The sequence below is a fragment of the Phaseolus vulgaris genome, chromosome 11, assembly GCF_000499845.2.
Source record: "Phaseolus vulgaris cultivar G19833 chromosome 11, P. vulgaris v2.0, whole genome shotgun sequence".
In the NCBI taxonomy this organism is placed as follows: domain Eukaryota; kingdom Viridiplantae; phylum Streptophyta; class Magnoliopsida; order Fabales; family Fabaceae; genus Phaseolus; species Phaseolus vulgaris.
Window position 1 is genome coordinate 37594585 of NC_023749.2, and position 23559 is coordinate 37618143.

Genomic DNA, 23559 nt, shown 5'->3' on the forward strand with positions numbered 1-23559 from the left:
TTCAATCGATGTCTAAAAAACATATTTGTTCTAATTGACGTTAGGGAATGAGTGTTCATTTTTTAAACTTTGTTTCATTTCTATAGACAATGTCAATGTTCTGATTTTAGGTCATTGAGATAGTATGGTAAGAGTCAATCACCACAATTAAGATGTTTTTCACTTTTAAACTCAAAATTTTGTGATAATTTTATCTTTAAAAGATATATCGATAAGTTAAGGAAAGAAAATGTATATAAACCGTTTCAATTCTAAATAATATGAGACTATTAAATATACTCAAACATATAGTTATTTTTTATTTTTTAATTTAAAATATTATTATATTATTATAATTGGTTAAAGTAAGTTTTTTTGTTACATAAAATCTAAGAATAGAACTTTTACATGCTTTACAAATCCCATTCATTTTCAAATTAGAAAATAAAATAAAAATTCAAGGACATTTAAAAGAAAGCAATGCAATCATTAACAGCCCCTTTTAACACTCTCTTGTTCAAGAGGAAGGAGAAACTTCCAAATGGCCACCAAGTCGCCCACTGATTCCAAAGATCAAGGCGCCGCGCCTCTCATTTGGGCGGAGGAGGAGCGCACCGGAGCTTCGTCTGAGAAGCTCTGCATCGACGAGATGCTGCAGAAGTATTGCGGCGAGTTTGGGCGGTGGCAGCTGAGGCACTTCGTTCTCACAAGTCTGGCTTGGGCCTTGGAAGCCTTCCACACGATGGTCATGATTTTCGCCGATCGCGAACCGGAGTGGCGGTGCCTCGACGGCGCGGCCGGTTCGGGGTGCAACCCAGCCGCGAAAAGCGTGTGCCGGTTCGAACCGGGTTCGTGGGAGTGGGTAGGGGACTCGACCGTTGTGGAGTGGGGGCTGTTTTGCGCGGACAAGTTTAAGGTCGGGCTGGTTCAGGCCGTCTTCTTCGGCGGCTGTATGATCGGTTAGTTTTCTCTCACTGTTTACTGTTTCTCTCTCAACTGTTAGGTGAGATGCATCTTATGCCATATTTACTATAATTTCACTAGACATAAATACAGTAAATCACAAATAATGTTAATTACTTTTATTCCACTTGTTAGATATTTAGGTTCTTTAAGCAAGGTTTGGATTTTATCATAGGTTTAAATAGACTCACTCTACCACTTGATTAAAAGAGGTTAATTGGATAATATATAAATAAAGGTCTTAAATATTTCCCAATTCTCTAAAAAAACTAATGCTCATTTTTATCATTATGAAACACTGAAACCTTGCATTTTCTTCCAGTCTTCAATACCAATACCTTTTTATATATATGTTCCAATAAAATATCTAAATCCTTGAAAACCCAACATAAATACATAAGATAGTAAGTGTAGAAACATTATATGTTAAGGTGAAAGAACTAAAAAATGTCCTTTCTTATGAATAGTTTCCTCAAAACAATGAGATTGGAATAATAAGAAGTAATTCTATAGTAATGCCTAAACGGTATTTTTTATTTTGAATTTGGATTAATTAATTAAAAATATATAAGCATTTTATATTAATAGTGTATAAAAATTAAACTCTTAACAACTGGGTGAGGAGAAATGTAGTGATATATAATAATAAGGTACTTGCTAACACATAATCATTTGCGACAGAATTTAACGCATTTGTCTTTTATTATGTTCTCACACTGTCCTCTGTACGTGCAGCAGTTCGTTGTGCTATTCTTATATTTGTTTTCTTCATGCATATAGGTAGGGTTCGAATCTTTAACACTTCCAACACAATTGTAATGACAAAACAAATAGATAAGGATATAGAGTAACTTCAAACCCACATAGTAAAGAAAAGAAAAATTGTCTACAAATAAGTCTTATATATATTAAGTAATAGATTAAAAATAAGTTCACTAATTTTACAGTGATATAGCTTTTATTTTTAAAGAAAAATATATTAACTTATCAGATCATAAGAAAATAATTTATATTAGTTAAATCACTTTGCAATTGTCAAAAATAACAGTATATTACTTTGAGTTAAAACTATTTTTCTTTAATCACATCAGGTCTATGGTCTCGGCACCATACATGACATATCGTAATTTTATTAAGTTTTATTATTATTTCTTGAAAAATTAAGTACGTATGGATAACTACTTTTTTTATTCCCATTTATTTAGAAGAAAAATATATTTTCTTTAAATATAAATACATTTAACTGCTTTTATTTTATTTCATAATATTTTCTTAAAAACATCTTAACTTTTATTAATATCTGAAATTTAGAAACAAAAAACTACAAATTCATCCCAGGAAAGAGCAGCAAAAGGCCATAACATATCGTAGGTAAATTTACACGCTACGACAAGCTGTTCTGGTGAAGCACTGTCGCCGCCAAATTCTTCGGCAACAAATATTCTTCGGCAACAAATATTCTTTAGCAACAAATATTCTTCACAGAGACTGTGGTATTTACTTTAAAATAATGTATATATTATTTAAAAATAAAATCGTAAGGTTGCATTCTTGAAGTAGGAAAAACACAGTACAAATAAATTTAATAAAACGTCGTAGTGTTTGTTATAATATTTTTAAGATTTTCTTTGCATGTTTGTAATAATTATCAAACATTAAAATAATTGCTTGGAGAGATTTGTGTTTCCCTCCCTAATCATTTCACTTCATACATTAAGCTTTATTTTACTAATCCACTCTATTACAAATACGTTAGCTATGCAAGTATAATGTAAGAACAGAGACAAAATAGCCATTCTGGCTACATAATCAAGTTCATTTCGAATTATTATATTTAGACTTAAATAGAGTCTTAGGTCTTAATTCAATTTTTATATAAAAATATTTGTTTATGATAGTCAAGAAATATGTAATTTTGGCTTCTAATTGGAAAATAATTAAAGATATTATTTTTCTTAAATATGAGAACTAAAAGCAAATAACATTTTATAAAAATTAAATGAAAAATATCGGAGTTTTAAAGTTTAAAAAACATAATTCTAAATAGAAGGTAGGAAAATGCAACACATAAAATCTTATATTTCCATGGTATTAATTACATTTACATAAAATGTAACATCTGTTTCTGTCATAAACAATTAATGTTCTTTACATAAATATAATTTTTGTTGCAACAATTTCAGGTGCTGGAACATTCGGTCACCTCTCAGACTCAGTCCTCGGAAGAAAAGGGTCTCTCACAGTGGTTTGTGCCCTAAACACCATTTTTGGCACCTTGACAGCCTTCTCTCCCAACTACGCCTTCTACATCCTCTTCCGCTTCCTCACTGGTTGCAGCACCGGCGGCGTGGGCCTCTGCGCCTTTGTCCTCGCAACCGAGCCAGTGGGTCCCACAAACCGCGGCACCACCGGCATGTCCACCTTCTACTTCTTCTCCTCCGGCATCGCCATCTTATCTGCCATTGCCTACATCTTCTCCACGTGGCGAAAACTCTATATAGCCTCTTCCATCCCCTCCCTCCTCTTCCTCCTCTTCATCCTCCCCTTCATCTCAGAGTCCCCAAGATGGTACCTCGTTAGAGGAAGAAAATCCGAAGCAATGAAAGTCATCACTGCCATGGCTACTACCAACGGTAACCACATCCCAGAAGGAGTTTTTCTAACCCTAGACCATCAATCAGCACAATTTCCACCACCACTATCATCCTTATCATGCAACAGCCTTCAAGAACAGGTATTATCAGACGTCAACTCCTTAAACGAATCCCAAAATCTCGAGAAATTAGTCTCTGATTCTATCCTTCTAGGCTCAGCCAAGGGATCGGCATGCCAAGTGGCGGAGGCTGGTTCGCTTCTCGACGTGATTCGCTCTCCGATCACACGTTCGAGGTTGATCCTCGCCGTGGTCATCAATTTCCTGTGCTCCGTGGTGTACTACGGCTTGAGCCTCAACGTGGTCAACCTCGAAACCAACCTCTACCTCACCGTGATACTCAACGCCGTGGCGGAGATGCCGGCGTTCATGATAACGGCGTTGTTGCTGGACCGGTGGGGGAGGAAGCCGTTGACCATAGCGACGTTATGGTTCAGTGGGGCGTTCTGCTTTGCGGGGAGTTTGGTGAGAAACGTTGGGGTGTGGAAGGGTGTGAGAATGATGTGTGGGATTTTGGGAATTTTCGGAATGGCGGGCACCTATAATCTGCTGTTCATATACACAGCGGAGCTGTTCCCGACGGTGGTAAGGAACGCCGCGCTAGGGTGCGCCACGCAGGCGGCGCAGATGGGTGCGATACTGGCGCCGCTGGTCGTCGTTATGGGTGGGTCGTTTCCGTTTATTATTTTTGCTATATGCGGAATTAGTGGTGGATTTTTCGCGTTTTATCTGCCGGAAACACTGAACCAACCTCTCTATGATACGTTAGCGGGCATGCTGGCTAAGGAGAATAGTGTCACCTCTTCCATTGTATGATGTGCTTTCATTTTTGGATTTTCGGCACTACAGTTTTGTCTTTTTCAAGGTGCTTTGTCACATTATTTTTTGTTTCGATTGGAATCTACGTATGCGTTTTGTTTTTCTTATACTTTATTGATGTTTTGATTAATTATCGTAATCTTCATTTTGATTGTTCTTTATATGTTAGTTTTATTTGGTCAGAAAAAAAGAGTGTTAAGAGTTTTGATACTGTTGTTACTATTTAGGGATTAATTCATTCAATGTATAAAAATCAGATTGGATATTACATGATAAATTATGGGAAGAAAGGAAATTGTTTTCCAGTTTATAAAAGACAGCAAATTTTTGAAATTTTTGAAATAGGAAGAAAAAGAAAATATAAATGACCGTTTTAATATTATTTATTATTTAATGTATCTGCATGCTGGAAAAAAGGTTTAAACTAATACGATGTGGCAAGATTGATAAGTTTTTTTGGGTCTGTGTAGAGAGGCATATAGCAGAAGTTACTCTTAAATTGATTTTGTTAGTTTGAGAATTCTAGTTTATTTTTTATTATGCCCAATACTAAAATAATATTGAGAATACCACCAAAATATTGAGAATATAATATCTACATCACATAATTGGGTCAAACCATATGTAAAATGAAAAATAATTTATGTTACAACATAAATGAACTAAATATTTGATAAAAAACTAAATACTCCAAGATAACTATTTTATTGAATATTTCACTAGATTTAAAAACTAATAAATATAATTTTATTCTTTACTAAAATAGTATATCTTTCTCATACAAGTGGATCGGACAATAATAAATGGAGTTGGAAGATGGAGTGGAGACAGGCTTTATTTGAATGGGAAGTGGGTGAGAGAATAATTTAAAGCAACTTATTGATGACAAAACCTTAACACAAGGAAGAGGGGATCATTGGGTATGGAAGGCGGATGAAAAACTAATATACACGGTTAACTCGGCCTACAAGAGATTAAGGATGGATGTAGAGGGGGACTTAAGATCGTTATGAGTTTTTCTGGAGCATTAAGGTCTTACCATCTACGATGACGACTGCTTGGAGAATTCTTGCAGATAGACTCCCAACAAGGGTTAATCAGGAAAAGAGAGGGATAGGTTTGGAAAGCAACGTTTGTGTTATGTGTGGGGAAGAAGAGGAAACAGGGAATCATGTTTTCTTTAACTCTAAAGTTGCATGGAGGATATGGTGCATGTGTAGCCAGTGGATAGGGGAGAGTACGGTGTATCATTGAGAAGCAAAAGCTCATTTCATGCTTTTTAAGTTAAGTTGGGCAACACAAAATAATAAAGAAGTGAGAGAGATAGATATTAATAGGTTGTGGTAAAAAGGTTTTTATTTATTTTTTGGGAGGTGATAGTGAAGTAGTTGGGCGTGATTCATGCACCTATTTATTATTGTGTATTACTTTATATATAAATGTAGGAGTATTATTATTATTTTTTTGGAAGGTGCCCTACAACAAACACATGGATCAACACATTTTGTTTGGCTTAATTGTTTGGATTGCCACAACTAATTCTACCTCTAGGATAGAGAGGTAACTGTGCTGATTTTGCAGGAATAATTATGGAGATTGACTTTAAACTGCAAGGATATTTTTTTGTACATTTACTTAGATGAGTAAAACGACGTTGTTGAGACAAGATTGGTAAGTATAGATTTAAAAATATGGAAATGTTGTATTGTTGGTTGCATGTGAAGTCTATTTTGTTTACTTATATTATGACCTATCTGCAGCTAGGTATTAGCCAAATGTGGAAGTGAAAAAGGCCTTGAGCTTTCAATGTATAAAGGTTGGGACACCCTTGAAGTGTTTCTCTTTTATTCAATTTATTCATTGTTGAGCCAAAAAAAAACACTTTATTATCTTCGAAATAAGAACTCAATCTCAACCTCATATACTCACTTAAATATCATTATATCCCTCTAATTTCTTATTAAACTTGAGCGTCAGAAAATCTTTTAGAGGTAGATCACTACTCAGTCTTCATTATCAAAGCTTAACTCATTCATCCACCTCAGACGATTTCAACTCATTCCCGGACAAATAAAATTTTTCCTACCTTCACAAGATAGCACATGGGTAAAACATTTCTTCCCTTCACAAAGGAGTACAACATGAAATCATGAGATGTAATTCTCTAACTCAGTGTGGATCTATTGGTTTAGGGTTAAACTTTGGATGCACACACTTTAAACAAATCAGGTTAAATATGAAAGTAATTTTATATAGATAAGCACGATTTTTTTTGTGTTATAGTTTATCTATTCCTCTTTTATGTTAAATTGTTTACATAAGTATTTTAAAATAATATTCATGTATGATAAATTTATTAATTAGTTATACTAATAATAGTTTTTAAATGATTGACATTATAACTTTTAGATTATATTTTATAAAACTTTTTTTGTATGTTTTTTTTTCTGATATTATATATATATATATATATATACTTATTAAATAAAAACTAAGTTTAGAGACCAAAATAATTAGTTACTATATTGACTAAATTATAGACCATTTTATAAACTAAAAAAAAATATTGGGATCCAAAATAGTTTCTATTACTAATATTGAGCCTGAGAGCACCCCAAAATTCACTCTATTCTCGCTTGAGTGAGAGTTGCAAATTAAAACTTCATCAATCTTCTGAATTTCATATTTTCAACCCAATTCCTTTAAACATATCAAACCCAAATTGACAATTCCCTACTCATAATTTGATAGTTACTTTATCAATCTCTCTCTCTCTCTCTCTCTCTCTCTCTCTCTCTCTCTCTCTCTCTCTCTCTCTCTCTCTCTCTCTCTCTCTCTCTCTCTCTCTCTCTCTCTCTATCTATCTATCTATCTATCTATCTATCTATCTATCTATCTATCTATCTCTCTATCTATCTATCTATCTCTCTATCTATCTATCTATCTATCTATCTATCTCTTTATCTATATATATATATATATATATATATATATATATATATATATATATAATGTGAGTTGATTAGGAGATTATTCATGAATAGAAACTTTCAAGAATTAGGATCAAGATTCTACAAGCAATTCAAGAACACAAGCCAAGACAATGAAGAACAACACAAACCAAAACGAAACCCATTTCAAGAATATGAACCGAATGAAATCTTGAAAAGAAACATATGAACTTATTGAAACTTCAAATAAGATCACATAACCGAATAGAACATCAAACAATCACAAACTACCGAACAAAAAAAACAACTATACAAGTTCTACCGAATCGAATTCAAGAAACAACAACAAGACATGTTTTAGAGTTTTGATATGGAATGGAAATGGAAGAAGAAGATGAAAGGAGAAAATTATGTGGTTGTAGACAAGGGAATGGTCACGACACTTGAAGGATGAATGGCTTCAAGATGAGTGAAGAATGTCGCCACTTGAGAGCTCCCAATGACTCATAAGATAAGACTAGGAGAAGGAGAACAAGTCTCACAAAAACCCACTCAATTTTGAGGAGAGTAACCTTTCTTTCAAATTCAATATCAATTGTTTATGTGTACAATAGCCAAGCACCTCTTTATATAGTGTAGAGGGCTGGTCATATGAAAAGGCATATGAAAATGAAAATGCATGGGAAGGCAAAGGCATATGAAAATGTCGCCCAACAAGTTACATGCTCCATGGAAAAAGTGACTTTTGGTACTACTCTTCATAAGTCCTATACTCCTATTCATACTTCCCTTTTTATGTTCTATTTTAAATCTATTCTAAAGATATTACAAAAAAGATATTAATTGGGCTTGAGCCTCATTTTGAGAAGACTAATAAGAAGAGCTTCAAATGCTTTGGGCCTTGTCCATTTCTTCTATTGATGAAGTCTTTATTTGCTTGTTGAGATGACCCTTCAAGTATAGCATCCTTGGTCATCTTCTTATATTTTTGGATCACATCAAAATATATATATATATATATATATATATATATAACATCTCTATATCAAAGTCATTGAGAATCAACAGTCATTACTAAAAAAATTCTTAACTTTAACTATATATTAATCACAAACAATTTCAATAACTTGTTCACATAAAAATCAATATATAATATACAAAATCAACCATTTAAGTCAATATACTACTACTTTACTCTAAAACAAACAATCCTGCAAGAAAAATTGGAACTGGTGACCACGTCACCCCCACATCTAGATCTTCTAACCTAGGATTCTATTGAGAAGAATAAGACTAGTTTCCCTTACACTAGCTTGAGCAGGTACTCATTAAGAGTTTCAAACCTACCAAAAGCTCAAGGGTAGCTTAACCTGCACTACATAGTTCTGATAAAAAAATCTAACTGCATCACTAGAACCTTGAGCAAACAGAAACTAATCTTGAAGCTAGAAACCTCACATGCAACAACATCTACCAAGACAAACTTAACATTTCAAAAACTGACTCATAGGAAAAAAGAGCAAAAATGAACTTACTTTGTCTAAAACTCTGATCGGACAATCTTGTAGTATTCGCTGTCAAGAATCCAATGGCAGACTCTGATCACCATTCTAATGAAAAAGATGTTCAAAGAGTTAGAGAGAAGGCAGAGGAAGGAAAAAGGAAAATTTTAGAGAGATGGTGATTCTTTTAAAATGAATTCTGAATAACTGATTTTTCTATTTATATAATCTTTTTACTTTAATAATAAAATATTCACTTGTCATTTTAAATATACCACTTCTTCTCTAAAGCTATTTTCTAGGTCCTTACATTCTCCCCAGCAAGAATAAATTTTTTTCCCCAAAATTTGACTTACTAGAAAAGAGATAAGGATAGGTTTTTCTAATGGTTTCTTTAATTCCCAAGTTGCATCACTAGACTTATCATCCCACATCACTTTCACTATATTGAGGTCTTCATTTTGAGCTTTTTACTCTGATGATCTTCATTTGTAATTGTTTAGCCTAAAAAAAGTATCTCCTTGCACTAAAAAAAAAATGTGTATAATGCGGCGGTTATTTTCGCAAAAACTGGCGTTTTTAACCGCTGCATTATACATCTGTGGCGGTACCGCATACCGCCAGAATTCTTGCCGCCACAAAGTTTATTGTGGCGGTCAATTGAGAACCGTTGTAGCAGACGCCATATTATGCATTGTATAAAGTGGCGGTTTTAAGCGTGTAATTAGCGTCAGTTATAAATGTCGTAATTTTAAAACTAGATCAACCAATTTCAATGTAAATAACGACAGTTTTAAACGCCACTTAATACGGTATAATATGACATTTATAATAACCATTACCATTATTATAATTAGAATATTAAATATTTAATTTTATTTTTAATAATTTATTCAATTATGTTCTTATAATTGAATTTTTCATAATATAATTAAACTTTATATTATAAATAAATTTCTTATCACAATTTAATTTCATAATATAATTAAATCATAACACAAATTAATTTCATAATATAATTAAACTTGATAAATATTAATAATTGAATGATAGAAACATATCTATAAAAAAAATGACCTCATTCATTCAGAGAACAAAGTTGATAATTTCAAAGAAATAAAAAATACAAGTAAATCAAAATGATAACATTAAATTGTCAAAATATCAATATTCATATTTAAACATATTACAAGTCACATCCTAATTTGTCTTGTTGTCTCCACTTGATCCTATAATATTTTGGTTTGGTGATGGAACATCACTTCCAACATCTAGTGCCTGAAATAAATAAAATATGTTTAAAGTTAATTTTTAATTTTTAAAAAATAAATAAAAATAATACTATAATGAAAACAAATATGCAGATAGGCAGATGTGCAAGAAATTATACAAATGGATGGACTATATCAAATATGAAAAAGTTATGCACCATGATTGCTAGAAATGTAGCACTATTAATACAAGGGAAACATGATAGTCCAGCCAAAAGTAAAAGTGAAACAAATATTATAATTATAAATTTATTACCTAAAATGTGATTCAAATCTAAGAAACAATTTCGAATAGACAAAGGTAAAAAAAAAGCTAAAATCAGTCTAACAAAAATAATAATAAAACATTTTTTTAAATATTGTCCACCTTCACAATTATAGTAATAAAACATGTGTACAGTGATATCACAAGAAAAATATATATACTTAAATTATGGAGCTAAAAAGAAAGTAGAAAGAGGTTATGAGAATGATATATACAATTGATATATGTTGCACATAATTTTGTAAGATATACAGATTAGCACCTCTACCCTAAAAAGACAGATTAAAAAACTGTTGTAGTATATATCATTATCCATTATAAATATTCTACTCTTAGAAAGGAACTTTAGATAAGCTAACTAGAAATAATTATTCACAATTTACATTTCAGATAATTGCACAAACAACTAACCTGCGACAGTCTATCATAAACTCCTCAAATTCTAGAAAATTTTATTCCACCGAATTGAAGAGCTACGAGAGCAGCTGAAAGTTCTTATTTACAAGTCAGTAAAACTCACAAAATCATGGCATATATGATTCCAAAAAATAGACAACTAGCTGAGGTATCCCAAAAGGTAACCCAGAAGCAAAGAATAGTAGCAAGGCATAAGAATAGATGAATGATGCAATAAGTGAAATTCTAACAGAGGGGAAACAAACTCACTGATATAGCAATAGTTTTCATTTCTGATATAACTAAAATATATTTCCAACATGACAAAGCATAGAACTAAAAAGAGCTTATTTGCCTTAATTCCTTTTTATTTGTCCTTATACCACAATGTATAAAAGATGGCAACGAGGACAAGAAAAAATATTATAATGAGACCTGTCTTCACCTGATTCATGTCAATAGTTTGAACAACTTCACCAAGAGTGAAAATTATGGCATGGTTTTGGTTTTCGGGTTTTCCTTCTCCAAGCTTTGGATCTCCATGAAGTTTAATAGAATATATTTCCTATGTACAAGGTGAAAATAAAAAACATGTCAGAGAAAAGAAAAACAAGATAAAACAGTAAAAATTAAAATATATAAAATAAAAGTAGTATAGATGGACAAAGCAAGAATATGGTATACCAGACTAGCATGGATAGTTTTTCTCCACCTGATCTTTTCCATTTATATATGCTTTGACAAGCTTTGAATAAAACACTTTCGAATTATTTGCGTCAGAAGTACTTTCATCAGCATGAATAAAAGCAACCTGAAATGCCTCATTCCTGATAATAAAGAAAAAATCTTAATGTTTCATAATAGATAGCAGCAAAAAGTTTTTAAAAACTGAAACACCGAAATAGTAATCAAGAAACCCTCTATTCTTCACAGAAATAAAATAAGTGTTGGTCCAGTTTCCCTCACTTTACAAATTTTCAGTTTAGACCCAAATCTTGCAAAAGTCATTTATATTAGAAACAGAAAGTGAAAGTGAGGGTAGATTACATTATTTGAGAATAGATTTTTCTAGATCAGCACTTGGATGCCACAGTTGAACATGCCAAGTTGCAAAAGTAACAAATGGATGTTTGAGGCTCAAACTTTGAGCAGACATGGAAAGTCTGCTCAAAATCTCTTTAGACAAAATTTTAGCTAAACATTAGGAAGAAAAGCTAAATTGGTTTTAAAATTTCACATTTTATCATCAAATTATTTTTTGAAGGAAAACCAATGCCATTAATTATCATCAAAGCAACAATCTTTGGAGAACCAATCTAAGCTCACATATATCTTTAGAGGACCAAAATGAATGTTAATTATATAGATAATGAAAAACCTAACTTCATGGAAATTTTATATTGTAAAGGATAAACTAACACTTGAATTACAATCGACCATAATGAATTCACGAAATATTAGTTGATACCTTCAACTGTTCAAGGGGAAAAGTTCCTAATATCACCTGTGCTTCGTAAATTTTATTTTATAACCCAATCTAAATTCATATGATATTTAAGAAACATGGCACTGAACTAGCTATCCTTATCCTAGTTCACAACTATTTCATACTTCAATAGAAACCCATCCCTTCACATCATATGTATTAAAAGATAATACTTGTGTAACCGAGAAGAAGTTTTAAATCAATAACCTTGTGATCATTCATCTCTTAACTGCATTAAGCAAATAGGGAATAAAGTGTATTTAGCAAGACAACTCACATAAAGAATGTTCTAATGTTTTAAAAGAAAAAAAATCGTCGGGCACACATCATATCATTCACGAGGATAGTGGACAACTCTATCTTAATATACTTTATGTTCAAAATAAAAGTATATGCCTGCAAGAGAAGTCCAGTGAATATTGAAAGCATCAAACACATCCAAAACTAAATTAACAAAAATAGCTTCAACCTCAAATGGAACTTAAACAATAACTACACAACAAAATAGATTCCCCTACATTACCTTAAATGATCCAAAAGTTACACCCTTTTTCCGATTAGTCAGCTGAGCCATCATGAGTTTGTCATATGCCTTTTCCAGCTGAATTATACATTCACAGCGCACAACATCTCACACATTAGTGCATTAAAATTCGAGGGAAAAAAATCAAATATTAATACACATCACTAAGAACCTAAAAAATAAAGGAATAATCAAGCTCTTGTATCCCATATGTAAGTTTTACTTTGGAGGACAAGGATTAGAAGTAAACTTAACAATGTTATACATATTGCATAACTCATACATGATCTTAACTTCCAAATACGAATGCAAGAAATCAACCTCACCCATTTCAAACTTGGGAAACTAGTTGCCATGTCAATAATGACAATGCAGCCTGTTCCATGATATTATATGTGTCGATAGTTATGAAAACCATTTTACACGATAAACAAAATGAAAAAAAAAAGTCAACCTACTCTGGAAGCAGTTGCTTCATCGCCATTCATCTCAACCTCCTTCTTTCTTTTTGCATATCCATGTCAAATTTCTCAATAGGGCTTACACCTAACACCTACATCACATCACATAAACTAAGATACAATTCGAACAACTTCAAATTTCAAAGTGTGAACTAATTACAGAGTAGATTTTACTCTTTACCTCATAAGGATTAAAGTCACCATCGGAATTAAAGCTCCCTGTCGCAGATGCAGCAACACAAATAATCTTTCTATCACTCCATGTTGTTGTCTAGGGAAACCTAAAATCGACACCGAATTACATTTTATTAACCCTTATGCGAAAAAGAGAGAGAGAGAGAGAGAGAGAGAGAGAGAGAGAGAGAGAGAGAGAGAGAGAGAGAGAGAGAGAGAGAGAGAGAGAGAGAGAGAGAGAGAGAGAGAGAGAGAGAGAGAGAGAGAGAGAGAGAGAGAGAGAGAGAGAGAGAATGGATGACCTGAGAGCGGTTGAAATTTTGGGATGGAGATTGTTATGAGAACTCAATTTGGGGCAGTGCAGAATATTAGAGATTCCCAAAGCCATTGGGCGCGCCACTGCATTATCTCTCTCAGTTTATGTCTGAAATTTGAGATAACGAAATGAGGCGGTGAGTGAGGATTTACGAAATACAACTGGGAAACGTTTGTGGTGAGGGTGAAAGGAAGAGTTTACGATTGTGGTGAGGGTGAGAGGAAGGATTTACGATTGCGGTGAGGGTGAGAGGAAGGGTTTACGAGATGGGACTGAGAAAGAAAGGATTACGGTGAGGGTGAAAGGGTTTACGAAATGGAGTTGAGAAGGTTTAGAAGAATGTGAAGACTGAAAGAGGATCAAGGTGAGAGTGAAGGTTTAGAGGTTGAGTGAAAGAGGTACATTTTCAAGAGTATGGAAGAGGGAAAAATGAAAACTTTGGGAAAGATTAAGGTTATGGAGGGAACGAAAAGCGGGAGAACATTATGACGCTTACGAAAATGTCGTATTATACAGTAAATTGTGGCGGTTTTTAATAATCGCCATATTATAATCGCCACCATATACACGTTTTTTTGTAGTGTTGAGTTGCACATCATACTATTAGAATTGAGGGCCTTAAACAAGAGGGGGGGGTGAATTGTTTATAAACGATTTTCGCAAACTTTGAAGGTATAATGAAAGTCAAAGAAGAATCACAGCCAAAGGAATGAAAGAACACAAGTTATAAAACAGTTTTAGTTGAATTCCAGAAATTCAACCGGTTGTTTAGGCAATTCAACCGGATGTTTTTATCAGCAGAGTATAAAAACAACTAAAAACAGATATACAAGAGTTAAGGGAGAAAGAATCACACAAAAAGTTTTATACTGGCTCACTCTTATACCAAGAGCTATATCTAGTTTCCAGAAACCTCTGGGTATCCACTATGCAATCAATAACCAGGTTACAAACACATAACCACCAAAGAAGTGATCTTGATCCCCTCAAGAACACACACTTCCTTTGTCACACCACAATCACATCACAGATCAGAACACCCTCTGACTCTGTGAACACCAGTACTTACAAAATTACAAATGAAGAAAGAAATAAGATTCATCACACCTGGTACAAATTAAATCAAAGTACACAACAAGTCCTACTTCACTCTTAAAGAAATATCCAAAGCCTTAAGCAATCTTGGAGAAAACATGATTTCACAAACTGATCTTGTAAAGTTAATGCTAGGAGCGTAAAACAAAACATATATACTTCAATTAGTAGTAGAAAACATTTATTATAAAAGCCAAATTAGTTTCAAATCATTTAAAGCAGATTTAACCAACTTAACAGAATTTTTTTAAGACAGTTAAAAAAAACAGTCGGTTGTTTTGTCGAAATAACCGATTGAATTGGTTTGACAACAAAGTCAACCAAACTCAAATATGACAAAACCAGTTTCAAAAACCTTAAGTATGAAACAACCGATTGAAAGGATAAAATAACTGGGTTTTTTTTCTTCTTCATAAAACACTCTTTTCAAAAAGATTTGAATTAAATCAGCTTTGGATTCAAATTAAGAGTGAATTAACAAATTCAAACTATCCTAGAACACACTCAACTAAGCTACAATCAGCCTTCAAGCAATCCATGGAGATTTGGAGTCATCAAAGCTCTTCTTAAACACATACATCTCCAAATATTATTTTTCTTCCCTTTTTATCACTATAATAAATAAATAAATAAAACCAATAAAAAAAAATAAAGTTAGATATGTGGAAAATAAAATTATGCAAATGAAATAAAAAAATTAAGTAGATCAAGAAAAAATAATTGATATCAAAATTCAAATTGGATTCTTCGACAATGGCGCCAAATTTGATAGTTGTTGTTTAACAGCCAAGTTAAAATGATTTCAACGTAGTCCATCTAATGCAATGATAGTCCGTCAAACGTCAAAACGATGATAGTATATAGTTGTGGTAAGATGAGCCCAAGTTGTTTCGCAATGAAACCAATAGTGATATAAGTAAATTATTGTTCAAAAAATATATTTGCAAACAAGAAAAGTTAGCAATAACAATAAAGATAAAAGGGGGTTGAGATAGTTACGCAAAAAAATAAAGTAGAGATTAAAAACATTAAAGAATTAGGTTGACTTCCAAGTTCCTCCACCAATGAATTCCTCATAAGTTATCTAAAGATTATCACCCTTAAATTCTCACACAAAGTAACTAAATCAGACATGCGTTAATCCAATTCAACCTAATCTTATCAACAAAACATGCATCTATTGTTGTATTTAATACCCCATTTGTATCCATGTGTGCACTCATGGGATTTTTCTCTCCTCTCTCTTAAATCATGTGCCCAAGAAATTAATCAGAACAATGTGAACTAACTAAGAAACCAAAGTTTAAGACAAGGACGACTCTCAATCATGCATTCAAGTACAACCTCTCACAAAAACCAGTTTTCCAGGAGATCAGAATATTAAAACAACTGCTATAGAGAATTGGAAAATGGAACTTTTATTGCTCAGAACCTTAGAACTCAATGGTGAATTACAATGGAATCAACCAAAAAAGATTTTAGCCTTCCATGAGGTTACAAAACAAGAAAAATACAAAAGAAGAAATGAAACTAGGTTTGGAACATGTTTGTGGCTATGAAACACGATCCAAAAGTTCTCATCTTCCTTCCTCTAAAATCTCTTTAATAATCATATTTTTCTTGCACAAAATTAGATTAAAAATCTGCCTTATGATATTATTTTACAATTATCGGATCTTTGTTTTCCTGTATCAAATTATTAAACATATATCTTTATTCCCAAATAATATCATATTTTATTCTTGCTTATCTTCTAGATATATTGTATCCAAATTTTGCTCAAATTTGCGCATTGATTGTAATTGATTCCATAACTACTGTGAGAGATATCGCAGAAGATTTTCTTGAATAATATCATCAAAGTATATTTGCTTTATTTTTGAAGGGTTTTGCATAGGAATTTTAATTTATGAGAGAATATCCTTATAGAAGATTTGTTTTCAATTTTTTTATGAGATATTTGCATATTTAATTATCTAATTCTTTATCTCAGATTTTGTTTCCTGTTTTGATTCAAATGAATCATTTTGGGTTAAAAATATAGAAGTAATAGAAATAATAATTATGGCCTAAATAAACCCAATTAGAAGAATATTAATTAAAATAATTAATTTATTCATGATTACAGTCCAAGAATATATTATTAAAGCTATTAAGTGTGAATAAAATTATGCTCATCAAATACCCCCACACTTATCTTTTTGCACTCATGGGCAAAACACTCTATGGACTCAAAAAAGAAAATAAAAAAGAAAAATAATGCAAACAAATAAGAAAGGAATACAACAAATTCTAAGAATGCATAATGGCAAGCATGACATAAATTCAAGAAATAAAATAATGAAGACAAATGTGAATGGAAATTCCTCTATTTTAATACACAAACAGGTAATTGAAATCAAAGGTTGAATCAAGAATGACATGACTTTCACTAGGCACTCTCCAACTTTTAAATGTTTAGGGTTTGTATTTACCTCAACACTCATGCAGAGAAATACTATCATATGCTTAACAAGACTTAACAGCCAAGAGTGACTCGCAGGTGGTGGTGGGCTAGGTGAGTGGAGGCTTCTAAGCTAAGGACCCACATCTAGCCCACATTTGGCTTTGTACCTCAGGTACGTGAAGACATTGGCGGAAATGTTAATCTCATTTGACTTGGTGCATGTGCCAAGGACCAAAATTCCAGGGCTGATTTGTTATCTATGTTGGCCAGTTCCACCAAGGGAGGTTCACATCGCACAATAATACAAGAAACCTTGAGATATCACAAGTGACCATTGGCAGCTCCGAAGGCAGGTGCATCGAGGTCCTGCAAATTTTGGAAAGGAAACATGGATGAGCCCGTACATTCGTTTCATGGCCTATGACATATTATGCACCAGCAGGAAGCCAAGGAATTAAAGATAAATGCTAGTAAATTCACTTGGACTGACAGGTGCCTTTTTCGATATGGGTTCTCTCACCCACTGCTGAACTGCATCGATCAAGACCAAGCACACTGGGTCCTGGCAGAACTTCATAAAGAAATGTGTGGAAGTCACATTGGTGGTCAATTCCTTTCTCTCAAGGAAATTCGAGTCGCATATTATTCGCCAAGGAAGACAATATGACCTACGCCAAGAAATGTGACTAGTACCAAAAGCACGCAGATAGGTTCCAGCTCCTCCTGAGGAGCTGCACTCCATACTTAGTCCATGGCCCTTCCATAGGGGAAGGGGAGTTGACATTTTGAAATCGTTCCCCTTCACTGCCCACCAATCAATCAAAGTTGATGGGAAAAGATAAGACATGGGTAATATAATTTAACTCATGGGTAAATTAAAAAAAATCACCGCAGCGCCTAATTTTTGTTCGAAATTTTTCAACACGTTTGGTTTCAAAAACTGAAAGTGCACTGTGTACTGCATTGAAAACCCAAAGCATTGAAATAAAAAAGTTTTACCCAAATAAGAATCACGTTCCCAAATCAAACCTCTCCACTTCGTTCTCAAATCAAATCTATGAACCTCGTTCCCAAATCACAAAAGCGAAATCCCGAAGCTCATCCAAGAGTGAATCTTCCCCATTTGAGAGAAAACAGTTTTCGAATCAAACTCTAACTGCGAAAATCGTAACAATGAAGTGGCAGAGAATAGCTTTTGCATCCATTGGCGAGTCAAACCCTACCATCAGAGGTAAGATTATTTGATTTAAATCAAACGTTTTTGAGTTTTTCTTTTTCCATTTCAGTTTTACCATCTAATCCCCTTTTGAACATGCAGTGATTCTTGGTGTGAGATGTGTTCAGTGTGACCTTGAACAATGACAGGAGTGCGTGATGTAGTGTGGACTCATTTGACTTGGGTAACTGCATTTTGGTGTAGAACTTCTTTTGATTCTTGTTGTTGACCAAGAAATAACTTGTTCAGAAGATGTATGCCTCTGAATTTTTATATATAGGTTGTCTATGCTTCTTTACTTTGTATCCGTACAAAACCTTTATGTCCCATTCTATTAAAAACTTAATCACCGAATATGCTAACTTTTAGGCATTTTAGGGGTAACATCTCTAATGTTTGCTCAATATCTTATATAGAGTTGTATGATGGTACCTGTAGAAAGAGAGACTGAAATGGCAGATGGAGTACATGGAATTGGTAAAGGAGTTGGAGCAAAAGTTGATATTGAATCAAGAAAGACATGATTGCAATATTTATGTGACTGATAATGGAGAGGTATTTTCCTTTTTAAAATAATATTAACATTCTTGGTTTGTTGCAGTTTACTTTCAATTTTTATTTTTATTATTGTACTGCAAGTTTATATGACATAACAAATCCAAAATTTTAGAGTATTTTTCTGCAGACAATTTGCATAATCTATTATGCTTTTATGTGTGAATAATCATACTTTAGATGTTAAGTTGGTTGGTTAATTGTCACGGTGGCTATAAAATATGTAGTCACCTGCAACTTGAGAATCAGATGCTCCTCTATGACTGTTGGAGGGTGAACCACGGGTTCAATATTCCAGTTGTTGAACATTGTGTTTTTGACTGGGGACACATGAGGAATGGGAGAAGTCAATTGTAGCCTTCATACTGGAACAATTACCTTTAGAATCAGTTGTGCCTGTTGTTAAATCTAGCTAGATATCAATCAACCAGATTTATGGTATGCTATTAAAAGCAAGATGGTTCCTGATAAGCTAAGAAATGCAGTCCAACTTTTTTGTTTAGTTCAAGTTAGGTGTTGATTTATAGACAAATGCATTTGAGGGCGAACTATTATATAGTTTGGACAGGAATAAAAAGATATGGAGGTTGTGTCTAACAAGTATTAAAGGTCAAAAAATTTAAAAATGACAAAAAATTATTTTTATGCCTAAGAAGTTGAGTCATTTTTTGCTAAAAGAATATTTTATAAAGTGTACGCAGTTAGTTATTTGAGAAGATAAGAGAATGTATGTAATAAACTTAAATTTACTTTTGAAATTTATTTGGGAAATGACACCCTCAGCTATTAATTTTTGAAATACAGCTTAGTAGTGTCTTAAAACTTATCAATCACACAAGAAAACATAACAATAGTTTTACCATTTTTATATTTTTAATGAGTTACATCTACTTAGCCACACATGGTTTGATATTGGATTTTGTTATGTTTTGTTGCTCTGTAAAATATAAAACTTTCCTTTGTTATCTAATAAATATGCATATAATAACAAATACTACACCTACTTACTGTGACTTAGTTTAAAGTTTAAAGTTTAAAATTCAGAAATTAGAAAAAAATTATTGCGAGGATACTAAAATTGAATTTCGGTATGTATGTACTTAGGAAATATGGATTAACTTTCATTTTTAACAAATATGGATCAAATTTATTTTTAACATAGGGACAATAGAAAAAAAAATTGTATTATTTTGAATTTTCAAAATAAACAAATAGAGAATGTTATATATATACACTAAAATTGAATTTTGGTATGTATGCACTTAGAAAACAATTGTCAATAAAATTTAATTAAAATTGATCTTGCCAAGATACAAATATGGATCAACTTTCATTTTTAACATAGGGACAATAGAAAAAACTTGTATATATAAATAAGGAAATATGGGCAATACATCCAAGAATACATCCAAGACAAAGACCGAGCTAGTGTATCTGGAACATAGAAAAGGCCAATGAATTGAGGACATAGATAAGGTCAGTGAATTTAAAAGGTATAGAGCATAGGGTTGTAGTATATACTGCAGTAGTTATAGTGCAATAAATTGGTGTGAATTGTAATGCTAAATACATTTATTCTTTTTCTTCTTTGTCTCATTTCAATATTATCCCGTGATCATCTTGGATGATAGTTTTATTCCATGTGTTTGACTTTAGATAATTTTATTTTTTATAGTCATAAATTTTACTTAAAAAGACATGGATTTGGTGTAAAGTACATATTAATTTTATCTCTTTGTATTAATTAAATTAAGAATATCTTGATATTTAAAAAAGAATAAATAAAAAAATGTTTCTAAAAGTTAAAACGATTATACTCCTTTTATTTATATGATCTTAATTATCAATCAAGTTCCTTTGAAAACCATGCTTTTCTTCTCTAGTTTTACATATTCCATTTTGAGTTGACATGCAACACTTTCATGCATCATCTCTAACTTGTATATGTTTCAAGCGTGATGGAGGAAAGAGTAGCAGAAAAAACCGAGTTCAAAGAATGCTAGCATAGGACAATTGAATCACCTTACATCATGTGCCTTGCTTTATCTCCGGGCATAAGAGGCCTTCTCTTTGGTTATGATACAGGTTACATAAAAAGAAAAAGCCTTGTTCAAATCACCTTTATTATGTGTTGGATTGAGCTTGATTCTGAACGAAATTGATTTTTTTAATTAAAATAATTCCTTAACCTGAGACAATCTATAAGATAGTTTTGACAAACAAACATGTAGTGAATGGTTATGAAAGACGTTGCTTTGATCACTTTAAATGACATTTGTTTTGACTAAATTACTCACATTCAGGGGTGATTTCCAGGGCCTTGTTATACATCCGTGATGAATTTGACCAAGTTGACAAGAGAACTTGGCTCCAAATTAAGATTGTTTTGCTTTCTTCCGTTTGAAACTAATGGGGGTGGAAATATTGATTGTTTTAATCCACTATTCTGCAGGAAACCATTGTAAGTATGACTATGGCAACAACTATAATTGGTGTTGCATTTGGAGGGTGGATGAATGACAAGCTAGGGAGAAAGAGATCTATTTTGGTGCCTGATGTTGCATTCTTTCTTGGTGCTTTGGTTATGGCTATTGCGCCTGTTCCATTGGTGATCATTATGGTAAGAGTTTTAGTTGGTTTGGGAGTTGGAATGGCATCCATGACTGCCCCTCTATACATCTATGAAGCTTCCCCAACCAAGATCAGAGGTGCTCTAGTCAATATCAATGGTTTATGCTTTGAGTTTTTGTCATGATTCACAACACTTTTTGCGACTAAAGGAACATGTCCGAAATTATAAGGAAAAGAATGAGAGACTTCAACTATGATGTATTTGAATTTGAAATTAAATGTGTTTTATTTTATGTAAGATGTATTGGATGATGTTTGATAATAAATTGTTGAATTAATATATGTTCAATTATTTCATATGTTGAATATTATACAGCTGTAAAAAAATGCATTCATTTAAACGTATGAATGGATATTTTGATGCATGTAAGATTATCTATTTTTTACTCATGGAATAGAGTTGGTGGGTAATGTGTGTAAATTTTACCTACGGACTGCAGTATTACCTATGGACTACTGTTCGTGGGAATTACCTACGGACTATTGTTCGTGGGTATTACCTACGGACTGTTGTTCGTAGGTATTGCCCATGGATTGCTGTTACATACGGTTCATATTTCGTAGGTAAATCGACGCCAACATTACATACGAATTTTTTTTCGTGGGAAATCCGTAGGTAATGCTGATTTACCTACGGATTTCTGCTGTTACATACAGATTTGGTCCGTAGGTAAATCAGTTTTTTTTTGTAGTGTGACTTTGCTTGTGTCGACAACCTTGCTTGAATCGGTAACCTTGCTTGAGGGAACGATCTTGTTTAGGTCAATAGTTTTACTTACCTCCATATCTCTGGAGGTCATTTTTAAGGCCTTAAGCTCTACGAAGAATCATCTCCTTCCGTGTTATTGTCATTTGCTTATCTAAAGCATATAAAAACCATAAGAAATACAGGGGTTTTTGATCAAAATGGTGCATTTTTTTTCATATTTATGTAAATGGGCAAAAACAGAAAAAATTACAAAAATGGACAATTTTTGCTCAAAGTTGCCAATGGTGTAGGCCAAATCAATTAAATTTGTTAAACTATTCACTTTTTATTTTTTTCATTAAAGTTTGTAATTGGGTTGACAACTTCAGTTTAAATAAAATTGGATACTGGATTGACAATTTCACAACATTGAAGTTGCCAATTCGGTTGACAAGTTCAGTTGATTTTTTGTTTAAATAATTTTTTTTGTGTTTAAAATTAAAAAAATTATATAATAATAATTTTTTAAATTAAAACTATTTAAACTAAATTTTTGTTTTCACAAGAAACAAAGTTACCCAAAATTAAGTTGGATTAAAAATAGGTTGTGTAATAAATGTAAAATATTTAGTATTTTTTAAATAATGTTAAAATTAAAAATACTTTTGTTGTTTTTAAAAAATTGAAATTATGTTCGTGAAATAGCGTTTATAGTTGATATAGTTATAAATAAATAGGGTAACGTTTAAACAATATTTAAAAAATGATAAATAAGTACCTGACCCCATATGCGACGTAAAAACTCGGGACAACCAATTACAACTCGTTTGCATAATGAAATGGATTAACCAATTCAAAACAAGCCAAAAAAATGTTCTTCATAACAGAGAAAATTGTCCATTTAAATAGTAGAATCATCCTTTGTAATGCTGTTCTTATCAAATATTTTAATATCATATTCTTTAAATGACTTCTATTCAATATTTTCATTTATTTTACATAAATACATGTATATTATTACTTTTTACATATTATATAATTTATAGTTTCATATATTATAATTAAAATAAAAAATTTAACTATATATTTTTATTTCCAAAAATATTTGTTGTCATTTCTTTTTAAAAAATCAATTGAACTTGCCAACCGAATTGGCAACTTCAATGGAG

At 32.4% G+C, this 23559-nt stretch overlaps 3 protein-coding genes across 15 annotated transcripts; 2 read left to right on the top strand and 1 right to left on the bottom strand.

Annotated features, from left to right (window-relative positions):
* Positions 1–448: 448 nt before the first annotated feature.
* On the top strand, positions 449–4526 carry LOC137832606 (organic cation/carnitine transporter 4-like). The gene is made up of 2 exons (XM_068640855.1): positions 449–938; positions 3126–4526. The coding sequence occupies exons 1-2, from the start codon at positions 521–523 to the stop codon at positions 4409–4411; spliced, it is 1704 nt and encodes a 567-aa protein (XP_068496956.1). The 5' UTR covers positions 449–520; the 3' UTR covers positions 4412–4526.
* Positions 4527–9925: 5399 nt separating this feature from the next.
* Positions 9926–13559, bottom strand: LOC137805522 (callose synthase 10-like). Of its 8 annotated transcripts, none has more exons than XR_011080222.1 (6): positions 13451–13559; positions 13267–13361; positions 12809–12886; positions 11484–11610; positions 11245–11336; positions 9926–10145 (listed from the first exon to the last, which is right to left on the bottom strand). XR_011080222.1 is itself a non-coding variant. In XM_068605465.1 (6 exons), the coding sequence occupies exons 2-6, from the start codon at positions 13294–13296 to the stop codon at positions 10068–10070; spliced, it is 405 nt and encodes a 134-aa protein (XP_068461566.1). In that variant the 5' UTR covers positions 13297–13361; positions 13451–13559; the 3' UTR covers positions 9926–10067. The 8 variants fall into 8 exon arrangements, 4 of the variants coding, with proteins under 4 accessions (XP_068461566.1, XP_068461565.1, XP_068461574.1 ...); XR_011080220.1 differs by having other exon boundaries at positions 11245–11364; XR_011080219.1 differs by having other exon boundaries at positions 10815–11364.
* Positions 13560–17892: 4333 nt separating this feature from the next.
* On the top strand, positions 17893–22012 carry LOC137834681 (inositol transporter 4-like). 6 transcript variants are annotated; one of them, XR_011084936.1, is made up of 5 exons: positions 17893–18531; positions 18619–18770; positions 18933–19071; positions 21026–21156; positions 21524–22012. XR_011084936.1 is itself a non-coding variant. In XM_068642830.1 (4 exons), exons 3-4 carry the CDS (start codon positions 18976–18978, stop codon positions 21824–21826), a joined length of 399 nt encoding a protein of 132 aa, XP_068498931.1. In that variant the 5' UTR covers positions 17893–18531; positions 18619–18770; positions 18933–18975; the 3' UTR covers positions 21827–22012. The 6 variants fall into 6 exon arrangements, 3 of the variants coding, with proteins under 3 accessions (XP_068498931.1, XP_068498913.1, XP_068498921.1); XR_011084933.1 differs by having other exon boundaries at positions 21026–22012; XR_011084934.1 differs by having other exon boundaries at positions 18619–18700; positions 18955–19071; positions 21026–22012.
* Positions 22013–23559: the final 1547 nt, after the last annotated feature.

Coding starts and splice junctions, on each gene's coding strand:
- LOC137834681 (XM_068642812.1), top strand. CDS start 18,659: ATGACAGGAGTGCGTGATGTAGTGTGGACTCATTTGACTTGG. Junction 18,701..18,954: donor TGTGGACTCATTTGACTTGG/GTAACTGCATTT, acceptor TGGTACCTGTAG/AAAGAGAGACTGAAATGGCA. Junction 19,072..21,523: donor ATGTGACTGATAATGGAGAG/GTATTTTCCTTT, acceptor ACTATTCTGCAG/GAAACCATTGTAAGTATGAC.
- LOC137832606 (XM_068640855.1), top strand. CDS start 521: ATGGCCACCAAGTCGCCCACTGATTCCAAAGATCAAGGCGCCGCGCCT. Junction 939..3,125: donor CTTCGGCGGCTGTATGATCG/GTTAGTTTTCTC, acceptor CAACAATTTCAG/GTGCTGGAACATTCGGTCAC.
- LOC137805522 (XM_068605464.1), bottom strand. CDS start 13,296: ATGAATGGCGATGAAGCAACTGCTTCCAGA. Junction 11,365..11,511: donor ATATAAATGGAAAAGATCAG/GTGGAGAAAAAC, acceptor CCTTGTACATAG/GAAATATATTCTATTAAACT. Junction 10,146..11,244: donor AAACTATTGACATGAATCAG/GTGAAGACAGGT, acceptor TATTTATTTCAG/GCACTAGATGTTGGAAGTGA.